The sequence below is a fragment of the Camponotus floridanus genome, unplaced genomic scaffold (genome assembly GCF_003227725.1).
Source record: "Camponotus floridanus strain SB8 unplaced genomic scaffold, Cflo_v7.5 scaffold10, whole genome shotgun sequence".
NCBI classification, from domain to species: domain Eukaryota; kingdom Metazoa; phylum Arthropoda; class Insecta; order Hymenoptera; family Formicidae; genus Camponotus; species Camponotus floridanus.
In genome coordinates, this window is record NW_020229215.1 from 2,388,014 (window position 1) to 2,402,018 (window position 14,005).

Genomic DNA, 14,005 nt, shown 5'->3' on the forward strand with positions numbered 1-14,005 from the left:
ATTATTCAACGAAATTGATCGAAAGCCAGGAACGTGTACTATTTACATTGCCTCTATGTAAAGTAGAAATCTAACTTATTCCTTATTTACTCTTTCTCTTTCTTAACCAAATAAATTATATATACAGATAAAAGCTTTAACACGTTCTAAAACTAGATGAGAAACTCGTATGAAAACACGATAGTTTTCATACAAAATTGAGCTTAATAATTACAATTCTATAATTTTTTCCATACAAGGAAAATTGAGCTTAATAATTACATTTCTATAATTTTTGATTGACCTGCTGATTTAAGATTTATTTTCGCTTTGTTGCTCATTGTTTGTTCCGTTTTCGTGATTTTTGTACGCCGAAAAGAATGCTAGAGCCTTCATCAGCTGATAACTCTTGCTAATAGGTATATTGCTGTCATACAAGCTCTTGGAAGCTTTACAGTCCACGTAGAACCACCAGTTGCATTTCAGAATCGTTTGATCAAACAGCGTCGATTCCGGACACAGGAAACTTTTCATAATCAGTCCATCATCCGTCAGTGCACAAACGTGAAATACCTAAATAAAAAAATTAATTTTGTATAAAAATTAATTTAAAAAATTTTTTAAATAATAAAAATAAATTCTTTTATAAAATAATATAATTTTTTGTATATTTATATGATAATTTTAATTAAATATTATTTTAATTAATTATATTTAAATATACTATTAATAATATAATGTATAATATTATAATAATATCTAAGAAGAAGATTTTTTGTTATAAAATAAATTAAAAAAACTCTTTCTTGGATCATTTTTATACAATGTATTTTTTTAAAGATTTACCATGCATCCTAAATCTTCGTCGGCGTAGAGACCTGGAAAATGTTTCTGATCGCCGCAATAAAAGGTCGTGTCAGGCAAATCAACGCGACTTGCAAAATTGTCGTCAAAATTCTTGTCGTATCCTACCGGATAGTATTCCCGAGGCGCGTTCATCACTTTGGTGGCTCCAGAATTATATTTACTGAACATAAGAAAAATTTTAGTTATCGCTTCTTATTGTGGACTAACTACACTATCGTTACTGTGTATTTCGAGTATAATAAACAATCTATCCTATAGAAATTATTCTATTCAAAAAAAAATATTGGAAGGATTAGTTAAATATACAAAAATTAAAAACATTGATTGGATGTAATTTACTTTTTAAGAGGTGTCGTTGTAGTTGTTGTACTTGTCGTCATAGGTCCTTGCTGTTTTTTAAGAAGCTGCTGCTGTCTCAGAAGAATTGCCGCTTCCAAGGCTTCTAGAGTGATATTACTTGCCTCCGCGAGAGCCTTCAGAGAAGTTTCCATGCCCTGGATAGGAGCTAAGGATGGTAAGCTGTCAGGTAGGGACTGTTTTTCATTTTGTTGAAGAGGCTGATTGGTTTCAGCTGCAGCGACAGGCTGCAACGAAAGCAACGTCATTTCGTTCACTGAAGCAGCCATCTCGTCACTCGGCAAAGGTAGCTGCATGAGAAAATAACCATTTATAATTTGTAAATTACAATCCTCTCTCAAGATATATCTATACCTCAACGGCTAATTTTTTCAGAACATTAATTCTATTGACACGTAAGAATTAGACAGCCAATATACAAGAAGATATAATTCAAGGTAATTGTATAATATATATAATAATAACAAATATACGATAGTAATAATAAAAATAATAATTATAAGATATTTTTATAACCGAGCATATAATTTTAGCAAAATTAGATTATATGCATTACCTGAGTATAATCATCTTTTGGCAATTCATTATCGGAATCTTGCAAAATACCACTGTTACTGATTCTGTTTGTGAGTTTCACCGATGATTGTGGCATCGCGATGAAAGGTGGCAAGGCAGCATTTGACGCGATCAAAGTGCCTGTTACCTTTGATGACATCGGCGAAAGAACTTCGGTCATACCACTTTGTGGAATTGCAGCGACACTAGGTAGCTTCGGTACTGTCCCCGTTACTGCTATCATCTGCGGTGGCTGGAGATGGAAAGCAGAGTGAATTTCAGAAACGAGAAATGCCACAAATTATTACGAAGATTTAAAGTAATCTTAGTAATCAAATACGGAAATTATTACAATAAAATAGCAAAAAATATACCAGTTCCATCAGAATAATAATTAAATCCATGATTAGAAAGAAATAGCGTATTATTAAATGCATTCCAAGAGTTCTTCACATTGAAACAATATTAATTAAAGTGAAAATATAGAGCAAATTACTCACAGTAATTACCTGATCTTTTTTATTTTGCATCGTCATGATCTGCTGGCGTTGCGCGAGCATCTGTTGCTGCTTCTGCATTTGCTGTATCTTTTGCACATGCTGCTGCCTCATGGCCTCCTGCTGTTGCTGACGTTGCTGCTTCAATACCTGTAGTGCCAACGCCTCTTGTTGTATCCTCTGCTGCTGCTTTAACTTGGCTTCCTGGTGAATTCGTTGATGCTGTTGATGTAACGCTTCTAGCTGCGCCGACATCACCGGCGATGTCTTAACAGCTGTCGAGTTCACCACCAGCTTCTGACGTTCAGGTTGTTGGGCTAATGGTCGGGCTGTTCCAAGTGGCAAGGGTTTGAAAGGCGGCACCGCTTGGCGGGTATTTAGCGAGGCTGAATGCACTTCATCCCGATTGCCTACCTGAAAAACAGTAGAAAATTTTTTAAACAAAAAGTCTCGCAGTTCCATTTCTTCTTAATAATTTCAGATACTAATCGCAAATATCAACTCTATTAATGCAACACTCGCGAATTGGCACCGGTAAAAAAGCCGCGATATTCCGAGGAAATATTAGCAAAATTGCAATATAAACTCGGCGTACGTGAATGTAACCGGAGCGACATTCACGCATCAGTTGCGACAAGGCCGGTTTCGATAACTCGTATTATTTCTCGCAGCGCAGGGTGCAAAAAACGTGATCCTCTTATTTGATCAAACTAAATACCGTTCTCTCAAGGTGTTATAAATAAAACAGTATTTTTTACATGTATAAATAAAACAGTATTTTTTACAGATTGCATGAGGATAATTTCTTCCGTTGAAGAAGCAAAAGTGAATATCCGGAAACAATGCATCTAACGCGAAGCTGATATAAATCACAATATTGTTTATTCATGATTTTAACATCGCACGAGAAGGGGAAGAGGAAAAGGAACTTATTCTAACTATGCATAACAATTAAAGTTTCGTGATAAGTTACATTTTCGCATATAAAGTATCAGTTGCGAAACGGTGAACGTACCGTATATTTTCCTTGACGAAGTGGCTACGAAATGAAAAGTTAATAACGACGTTATGGAATGAGAGCTTGTAATCACGAGATCGAAGAGACAATATCGAGAGCGAATGAGATTAGATTGCACACCGTGTTATCAAATGATCAACGCTGCTCCTTCAAAGAGGAACTTGACGTTTTAACGATTAACGAGTGAACGCTTTCGTGCTGATCCCCTTTTGCGTTGGACTTTCCCTGAACCGATTTGCGTAGTTATCGTTTACATCGCGATAGATATCTCTGTATACAGGATGTTCAATGCGGATGTATCACGAAGTGAACGCGTTAAAGAGCAATACTGACACAGAAGGCAGGAAGGAAAGTTGGAAATATGAGAAATAAATATGAGATGAACCATCACCGAGAGTAAAATCAAAAATTCTATTTGTTTAATTCACTTAATCAATCTATTATGTATTTTAATATGCATATGCAATTTTTATTAAATACCCAGTTGTGATAATGTACATGTATTGTTCCAAACGTATGTATATTTTAAGTACTTTATTTACCTAAATAGATTCTTTCCCTTCCTTTGTCTCGTAAATGATGATTGATATAAATGGAATCGTTGGAATCGTTATTTCGGAAATTTTTACTTACCACATTTAAAGGATTAATTGCAAGGCCGTTAACTCTATTTTGCACGCTTCTTCTTTTCGCACTTTCCAAATTAGAGAGCGATTGGCTGAAGCCTAATTCGTCTCCAACGGAAAATCCTGCAATAGCCAGGCAATATTAAATTAAATTAATTTAATCAAATTATTTATATGGAGAAAAGATGTAAGATTCTTGAGATCTGGGAGAAGCAGTATACGATTTAATTTATTTACATAGAGGCAAAGGTAATACTTTTGTAGAAAGCTTCTAATAAGTATGTTAAGAGGGAATAAAGATGAGCACAAAGTATAGATGCATGAAGATAGATCAATCAGTTAGAAATTGCAGCTTTCAGATGCTTCAAACTTCACTTTTCCATCGTTCTTTTCCTACATTTCATCATACCTGATACAATTTGTATATATTTATATACAAGTTTCTACAATTCTACATATTTACATTTTTATTTTTCTTTATGTTATATTTATCTTTTTAAATTAAAATTTATAGATTTTTTTTGAGGTCTCTCTACAGTCACATCTGTATGTATGTCAATGCTAATTATGTTTATGTTAACTATTGTGATGCATAAATGTTCGAGTAAAACGCAATAAAATTGTAACTGTTGAATAGTTTTAAAGACAAGCAGATATTACGCAAAAGATATTGCTTCATTTTAACGTCTTTGACGGTAACTTATTGTTGCAATGAATGACATCTTTGATTCTTCGTTGCATACATTAAATGTAAATTGTGCCTGGAAATCTTTATGAAAATATTAGTCTGTAACTGGGTCATGTCAGAGCGATGAATAAATCATCAGCATTTGTCGCGTGTTTTTTAAAGCTGCATAACTGCAATAAAAATCGGTTGAAGGGCAGCATTCAATGCAATCCACAGATTAAACCATTGCGATTCTTATGCAGATCAATTAGGTTCAGATCAGAGTTCTCAATACTATTTTTTTCGATATTAACACAATTTATATACAAAGTCTGTTTGAAATTAATTAATTATAAGATAAAGATGAATTAATCAATCGTTAGAGGAATAAAAAGTTAAAATGTAAAGGACAAATATTTTTAAGAATCGATAACATTATACAAACACGGCAAAATATACAACTGGATATTTCCATCAATTCTATTTATTCTGTTTTATTCGTGATAATTGTAAGAAGGAGGAAGCAGAATTATATAAATCGTTCGATTTGACAATTTGATTTGGTATCAGGATGTCGATATAGTATCGCGATCATTATAATTTATTAATGTACTTATTATATCCTTTTTCTTCTGTCTTTGGTCTTATGTAATATTTGAATATATAATCGGATGTGCAGTCTTGTCGACATCGTGGCGATAAATGTATTTACTAGATTGCAAATAACGCACTGACTTTGTTACATTATTCAAGCTATCTTGTTTCTCAATCCTTCGAAGATGATATAAGCACAAATAAACACGTAAAAGACAAATTGGTAGAAACTCATTTCGTAAGTCTTAAACTATGAATAAATTTCATATACAAACTAGGTCATGTATAATTTAGAAATCATTATAGAAATATTACATTTACTATATAATAAAAAGAGTTTCACAATATTGCGAAAATGCATACATCTGTTTAAATAAGAATATAACGCAATATAAAGGGATTCGATTAATTTATTATCGAGTGATAGGGATCTTAAGTTCGCTCTTGAAGAATGTTCTTGACAAGAAAATAATTTATAAATGCAGCACATTAAAATAGCGTAACATTTTAACCAAAGTTGATTAGATATTTATATATATGTATTACATAATGTATCATATAATCAAATGTGTCAATTTTTTTTTTAAATACAAGTATGAAAAGAAATGTCAAGGTAAAAGTAGTGACATTAATCTATACCTGGTTACAAAAGTTATATAAATGTGAGTAAATAAATGCCAACTAAATTAAAATTAAATAAATTACAGCATTCTTTGTACATAAAATATAAATATAATTTACTTTTACACATAAGATCTAGTTTAAATTGCAGTAAACTGTTTTGTAGTTTAATTAAATAAATTAATATAATATAATATATTAAATAAGATATTCAGCTAAAGTAAAATATATATTTAATGGAATTATTTTTTTTAAATATTAAGTATTTAATAAAAGTGTTATTCGAATTATTTAATAAAAATGTATATATTTAATAGAATTATTTTTTCCTTACAAACTGAAAGCGAATGAGACGTATATAATATTGGAGTTACTACATAAAAATAATTTTTTTTCTAATGCGGATTTAAAGAGACGATTCGGTCGGCTACTATAGTTTCTTGCCTCCTAGTTCTCTATTTATATCTCCGATGAGATTAATCGATTGAATCGGATCAAAAAATCAATCTGCCGATAAACACAATTATTAAGATCGATCGCGATCACTCCCATAATTCAACTCACCCAGGCCGACGTAACCTTTTACACCTCCGAGGTTTCTGACCCGAAAGAGTCCGGACTTTTTGAAAGCGCAGTTTAGCACGAAACCAAAGTCCGACTGAAATACACATGTGCATAGTGCCTCTCGCCACGTACATCCTGTAAGCAAAACCGGAAAAAACAAAGCCATGGATCGTTTCCATCGAATCCGGAATGATCCACGCGATGCGTTACGCGTTCATCGTGATATAATTTTGTGAATTTTAAGAGCTTTAAAGCTGCTTATTATATTAATGATGCCTGTCAAGCTTTAATTTGCATGCAATTTTGATTAGAGAATATGTTTAATTGTATTTTGCCAATTTTCATTGTCAAGTAGTTATGGATTAAATAAAAGATGAAAAATCTGTTTTTATTAATATAGGAATAAATTTTAGAAGTATGTATTTATAAAAATTTAAATGAAAAATTTTTATGATAATTTTATGTATGATATATTTGCCATATATCTTGAAATCATTGAATAAAAAATTTATTAAATTAGCACGTAATGATTGTAAATAATAAATAATATTATATAAATAAAAACTGATACAATTAAATATATGAATATTTAAAAAATTTTATTTTAATATATCACGTAATGTAAATGAATGTATGTCATTTCAATGAAAAAAGAAATTGATGCTTATCAGAGTACATGCTTGTAAGCGAGGAGAGCACGCATATTCTGTGCTATTAATTCTTCAGTCTGTTAACATCGTCTATTTTAAAGAGATGTATTTCCACGCATGTAAAATATCTATCTGATTAAGTGAACAAATCTCAAATAAGATTAATGTGAATTCTTAGATGTTTAAGAGAGAACTCTATAATTCGCAATTTTTATTATATTATTTTTGTTAAATATATATTTTTACATCGTATACGTATTGGGGTATTTATATTATATACGGGATTGGTTTTATATTTATTACAAACATTCTGTTCATATATAATATAATTTTAATAAATTAATGATAACAATATTGGGATATCTTTTATTTGGGATCTTTTTTTTATTAATTAATAAAAATCTTTTTAATTGCCAAATAATTATTTATTAATGACGATATAAATATATCAGTTGATCAAATAAATCATGTTGTAAAACATATATAAAAATTGGAGTCTAAAAAAAAATCTGCATTAATTTTTGTCTTTCTCAACCTCTTTTCTCAAAGGTTATTTCAGAGGTGAATAGCTTTGTCATCATATAATCATCATGACAAAAAATAATAACAAATTTACATCCATGAATGTTTTCTCTTTGTTTAAACATAATTGCAAGCGATTGTAGGCCAAATACCATTAAATTGTCCATCATCTTGACTTCTATTTTGTAGCAGCATTTTCTACTTTCGATACATTTTTATATATTTTTATCGAATATATTTTTTATCTTTACAAAAATATGTTATTTGTACTTTTAATAATCGTATTGTATGTGTATTTATTACATTCTAAAAATAATTGCTTTTTTATTTAAATTTATGTTCATCTCTTCTTGATTATCAAATAAATATTTTCAATAAATCACAAATATATATCACTTTATATAACGATTATATACTTGAATCATTAGCTCAATAAATTATATTAAAATGTGCACCTTGAGAAATGTACAAGTTTAAAAGCATATTTTGCAAAAATTGCACTTTCTCGTTTTTGCAAAAACGAGGGGCACTCCAAACTTCGTGAAAGGTACTTCCGGAATTTCTTCAAAGAACATTTGCCGGATCCGAGGCGTGCCATTGGGCCAAGGCCTAGTGACCCACTTGAAGCCTGACTAAACGTTCTGTCTTGAAGAAGCGCTACGTATTACATGGTGCCTTTATAACCAAACTGCTTTCTTATCGACGTCGAATTCTTCTTGGATCATTGACTTTTAATCGATATATAATCACTACCGTGCTTAAAAGGTAACCGCGATTTATCATTTATTACTTTCTTTTTAACTTTATTATCAAAACATTTATTACATACGTTCTTTAGATTTTTTCTCGTTAATTAGGGAAAAAACATTAGAAAAATATATATAACATACAATCAACATTTCATAAATTATATTTATTTGCAAATCTAAAAGAGCCGACAATTGAAACTGCTTTTGTTTTCAATTAGAGGCAGCTAGGTAGGAATTAATAAAAACTTTGTGGAAAAAAATTAATAAAAACTTTGTGGAAAAAATTATGCAGGCTGCGTGCGGCAGAGGGCATAAATTGCCATAGTGCATAAATTACATTAATAATTACAACGGGTTGGATTATTAATATTGTTTCGTTCTCTTCTGACGCGAAGTTCGTTATCATGAATGGTTCTTTTTTTCTCTTGCCCTGAATTCGTTATACAATTGTATTGCACTACGACAAACGAAACCCCGGAAATGGAGATTTCGTAATATGGAAAATTTTCTTTGAATAGAAATTCCACCGTTTCGGTCCGACAAACAGGAATAAGCTTTTTTTCAGAACCATCGATAATCATATGTCGCGTGTACATCATTTATGTGATAGCGAGAAGTGAAAAAGTCGAGCGAAAAAAACGACTCACCTCTCAAAAACTCTCACTTCGATCCGTGATTAATTAGATTCGATTTCACACCAACTATTTTAAAATAATATTTCAGCTGAATATAGATTTGTTTATTATACATATTTTATATTTTAGTAAAACGAAAAGTAATATTTTACCACACAATTTAATATTGATAAAAAACCGTACTTATGAATAATGTAAAGAAAACATCGACAAAATAAATTGCTCCTGTATTAAATATTTGAATAATTAATATTTTCGCAAGATCTTGTCATGTAGGAATTTGTCATTTTATATGTCAAGCTAAGCATCTGTAATAAAAAACAAAAAATGAAAACGATGACTTTTGACAGCACAAATCACGCGTATACTTTCACTGTTTCTCGCTTTTGAGGGGTGTCTGATGTAATCGAGTCACGATACAATCCTCAAGAGTTATACAGGATCTTAATAATGATGATATTCACTTTTCTTTGGTTAACCGGGTTCCTCGGTCACATCGGAAGACATAACAATGTCTTCGTATACTAGCTAACTGTACATACGGCCGTACTTTCCCAAGGCTGGCCTTCACCTTGACTGCTCCAGCAACTTCTGTATTATTATTCTATTATCTTTGGGATATCGTAAAAATGGATACCGGTTATAGATGGAACGAGGAGAAAATCGATACGGTCGACATTTAGAAAGTAATACTAAAATCTCTCTTCTTACGAATACTAGCAATTTTCGATGATAAAATGAACATTTAGTGATTCTTTAAGCGTACATAATAATGTTGATCATCAATCAAAGCAAAATTGATTTGATAGAAGAAAGTAGTCATTTTACTCTCTATATATTTTTATTAGAGTATATTATAGAGTAGTCGTTATTTATTATCTATTTTTCTCATCATGATATGAAAGAAATCGAGGTAAATATTTTTATTAGATAAAATCGAGTAATATTTTTATGAAATAGCGTTTGAAATATCCGTAAAATGGGTAAAACAACTAACAAAATTTTTTTCTATAATTATAAGTGTAATAAATAAATAATACATAACGTTCAATCAGCATAAACAATGAATATAACAACTAGAAAGTATGTGAATAGATGACATTTACATAAAACACGTTGGCCTAATTCCCTAAATCCGTATTTTATGAATCTTGATAGATTATTTGGAAAAATACTGTTCATTTTTTGGAGAAACTCAAATTTTTGGTTAAATTATTGCTGTTCCAAAATTTGCGAAATAATATAATCCCTTACTTTTGTATCACATGCTACTTTTTCGAGTCTACGTAAATAATTTGTTGCATGTACAATATATAGCAAATAAACAGCTTAATTATAAATAAATTAAAAATAACAATATATTCTAACATTTTAGAATAAATAATATTTTGTGCACATGATAGGCTCCTTGAAAATATTCAAAATATCTTTTTGATGTACGATATAAAATAGATAAAAATTATCAATAGAAAAAATAGATATTTTATTTAAATGTGAGATTCTGAAGAGTTCTAGAGGATTTATATACTTACTTTCCTATTCATCTCGGCATTAGATATTACTATAAAAGCCACTTTTCCGATAATCGCGTGGAGAAAGCTTTCGCGCATCTTTAATATAACGATATTATGCGTTATGTGACATGACATGTTTTGTGGCACATAAAATGTGCATGTCATGATGTCTTTCATAAAAGCCTCGACCGAGACATCTCTCTCTCTCTCTCTCTCTCTCTCTTTTCCTTTACTTTTATAAGAACGATCGATAATATGCAGTTATATTTGTAGAAGCGAAACGGCTTCACAGTCCCTTTCTCTTAGATCACTTTCAATCGCAATCGTTCAGTGATTGAAATTGCGTACTTTCGTCGACGCCCTGCTCTATTTTTTCCACTCTACATTCTGCGACAAGTGCACCTGATCTTCTTGCACTTTCTATCCTGCATCAATGAACGGATCAATAGCAATACTTTTCTTTACATAGTAAATTTCTGTTCTCCCACATACATGGATTGTTACGCGCGCAACTTGTCGCGTAAGAAACATTTTGTTACGTGAACCTATTTGGAAACACATTTAATCATATGAAGCTCTCTAGAGAATTACAAGTCGCAATATTTAATTTCTTTTAATATTATTAGAAAAGTAGATACTAAAAGAATAGAATTATCAACTTTCCAACATGTGATTCATGTATAAAATAATATAATATTTAAAATTTAAATAATATTGTATATATATATATATAAATAATATTGTATATATATAAGTGAAAAGTGAAATATAAGTGAAATATATATAATACAAATAAAGTCTTGCAACGTTTCGCTAGTTTTTTGGTATTGACCTAACATTTTATCATTAATAATAAATTATACTGCATAAAGTTCTCTCTCAATTTATAATATGTTGTTATTTATTTCACTGAATAAAACAGTAAGTCGCGAAATGAACAGTTTATAATATTATCAAACTTTTTATGTAATATATACAAAGAAATTATCAAACACTGTTAATTATAGAAACGTTACGAGTAATTATAGATTTGTCATTATTTACATTGTATATACACAGGTTAGCTATATATATAATATGTACACCGACTGAGTTTGAGATTTGTTTTATAATTCTTGGACAAATAATTTACAATGTCACGCACATTTAATTAAATAGACTTTTATGCGTTTTCGAAACATACAAGGCTACATTTTACAAACGCTTATTTTATACATATTATTATAAAAAATACTATGTAAGAAAATTAAATTATTATATAATATTATTATTTACAAATATTTTGATCGATCGAAAGATTGCAAGGAAAAATTAATATTTGTAAATAATAATATACATATAAACAATTTAGTTTATCACTCTTTTAAAAACATTTTGATTGATCTTGATTAGAGCTATATATTTTGTTGTCGGAAAAACAATAAAAAAGAATTTTCGCCTAAGTTAAAATTTTCAATTTCTTCGTGTGCTAATTCTGGTGCATCGTGATGATGCATCGAGTGCAACGCACTATAGTATCGACCCACGAGAAGTCCGGCTACTTCTGCGTAACCATCGTAGTCACGCTCAGATCATTGCAAACAGTAGCGTGAAATTACGGAAAATTATTTTTGCGCGACTCACGTATGTAAGTATGACACGAGTTTTCCGCGAGGCATGTGTAATGCTCGCTTAATACGCCGCGCACGAAGACTCATATTTACAAGTACGTTTTGTCGCAGAGCGAGAAACTTCTTTATTAGAGAGAAACGAGGCTATTAGTACAGTAAGAAAGAAATACGCCAATTAATTGATCGAGCGTGAATGGTGCAGTCAGGTCTAGAAGATACAGACGTCGGAGTCAATAGCACAGAATAAAATTATGCGATTCATACAAGGCGCAATGTAAAAAAATAAGAGAAAGGCCCAGCAACCTACAACAGCCCAGTAGAAACGTTAACGGTTTTTACGATCGGTTTCCAAATATGACTCTATTACAGATCGGTGACTTTTAATATCTATCTAACGTTAGATAGAATGTTAAAAGATAAAATTGATAAAAGATTAAATATTTTATGCAAAAACTTGTACTATGAGTAAAAAATAATATTTTAGAAAAATACACAACAATATAGATATTTTATTAAAAGGAATTATATATTAAATACTAATCATAAGTCTCTGATAATATGTCATAAAATCAATCAATTAACAACGTAATCATTTAAAAGTAATTACTTTTAAATAAAATAATATCTGAATGAGCAAAAAATACAATCTGACGATTTTCCTTTTTAAGAAATATATTAAAAAGTTATTACTATCATATTCTAATATTTGTGCAAATACAATTGATATCAGTATTTAAAATATACATGTTTAAATGTATTATTAAAACATGATCATGCATGAGGAAATTTGAAAACCGATATTTCGAATAATAAAGAAAATATTTTATAAAAATCTACATTTATTAATCAAAATATCAAGTAATTGAAATATTTAATGTAGTTGTTGTTTTATGACACAAAAATTCTAATATTTGTGTCACAAAGTCAATTGTATAAATGAATAAATATAAACTACTCACATATGCGTTTACTTAATAAATCAGTATATTTTTAAAATAAATTGACGATATGTTGATGTTCAATCGTTTGATTAATACAAATAGTATTCTCCAAAAATATAATTAAATTGAAACAATGTATATAGATAGCACTAAGAACGATATAAAATAAATGGATGAAATTTAAATGCTCTTGCACACATCCATATCAATTAGATGCATCTAATGTATTAAAAGTAAACTGTAATTTTATAGTGAATTTTATAATAACAATATAATAAAAAATTTAAAATCCACACAAAATTATAAAAATCATAAAAAATCATAAAGAATCTGTAATCTGAACAGGAAGAAAAGAGAAAAATGAGTGTATTGTTAGAGAAAATTATTTCAAAATTTCTTAAAACAGCGAAAACTCTTGCAACTGCAATTTAAATCTTTGAAAATTATATTTTAATTCTATGTTTCACATAAAAATACGAAAATACGAAAATTAAGTAACATTCTTTTTTACAAAATAAATGAACTATCAACTATATCATTCTTCAAACGAAAGACAAATTACTTACCGACGACAACGAAAAGAAATAATGTGCTAGCGATCTTCATTTTCGCCAATCCAGTTTTGATTATTACAGGAAGAAGAATTTTAAAGATTTCTAAAGATAAAGATGATCTTGAAATTTGCAGCTTCTTTCAGAAATAACAGATAAACCGGCGAATAACGCGATAAACCTCGTGGAGAGAACTTGTTTGCAAGTTAATCGACTTTGTCCTTGCTGCAAATGATCGACGATGAAAAACGTGCAGCAGGTTACTCGATCCCGCGGATACTAATAGCGCATGGATATGCTCGACGAAGGCAAGCACTTTCAAACTTCATCTGGCCTCCAGGGCCGTCTGAATCCAGGCCTTACGCATTTGATCTCTCATATAAAATACAATGTTCTAGAAGACTGAAACTTGTATAATTCTAAATGTGCATTTTTTAATAATATATGACCTTTCATAATTTAATAATAAAATATGTAAACAATTATTA

General features: G+C 30.0%; 1 protein-coding gene across 2 annotated transcripts; it reads right to left on the reverse strand.

The window, feature by feature from the left end:
- Positions 1-76: 76 nt before the first annotated feature.
- On the reverse strand, positions 77-13,777 carry LOC105257082 (GATA zinc finger domain-containing protein 10). 2 transcript variants are annotated; one of them, XM_011267451.3, is made up of 8 exons: positions 13,533-13,777; positions 6,346-6,480; positions 3,907-4,022; positions 2,268-2,669; positions 1,760-2,011; positions 1,186-1,493; positions 826-1,006; positions 77-552 (listed from the first exon to the last, which is right to left on the reverse strand). In XM_011267451.3, the coding sequence occupies exons 1-8, from the start codon at positions 13,570-13,572 to the stop codon at positions 292-294; spliced, it is 1,695 nt and encodes a 564-aa protein (XP_011265753.1). In that variant the 5' UTR covers positions 13,573-13,777; the 3' UTR covers positions 77-291. The 2 variants fall into 2 exon arrangements, with proteins under 2 accessions (XP_011265753.1, XP_025265006.1); XM_025409221.1 differs by lacking the exon at positions 6,346-6,480.
- Positions 13,778-14,005: the final 228 nt, after the last annotated feature.

Coding starts and splice junctions, on each gene's coding strand:
- LOC105257082 (XM_011267451.3), bottom strand. CDS start 13,572: ATGAAGATCGCTAGCACATTATTTCTTTTCGTTGTCGTCG. Junction 6,481..13,532: donor ATTTCTTTTCGTTGTCGTCG/GTAAGTAATTTG, acceptor TTTTGCTTACAG/GATGTACGTGGCGAGAGGCA. Junction 1,007..1,185: donor ACAACGACACCTCTTAAAAA/GTAAATTACATC, acceptor TCTTATGTTCAG/TAAATATAATTCTGGAGCCA.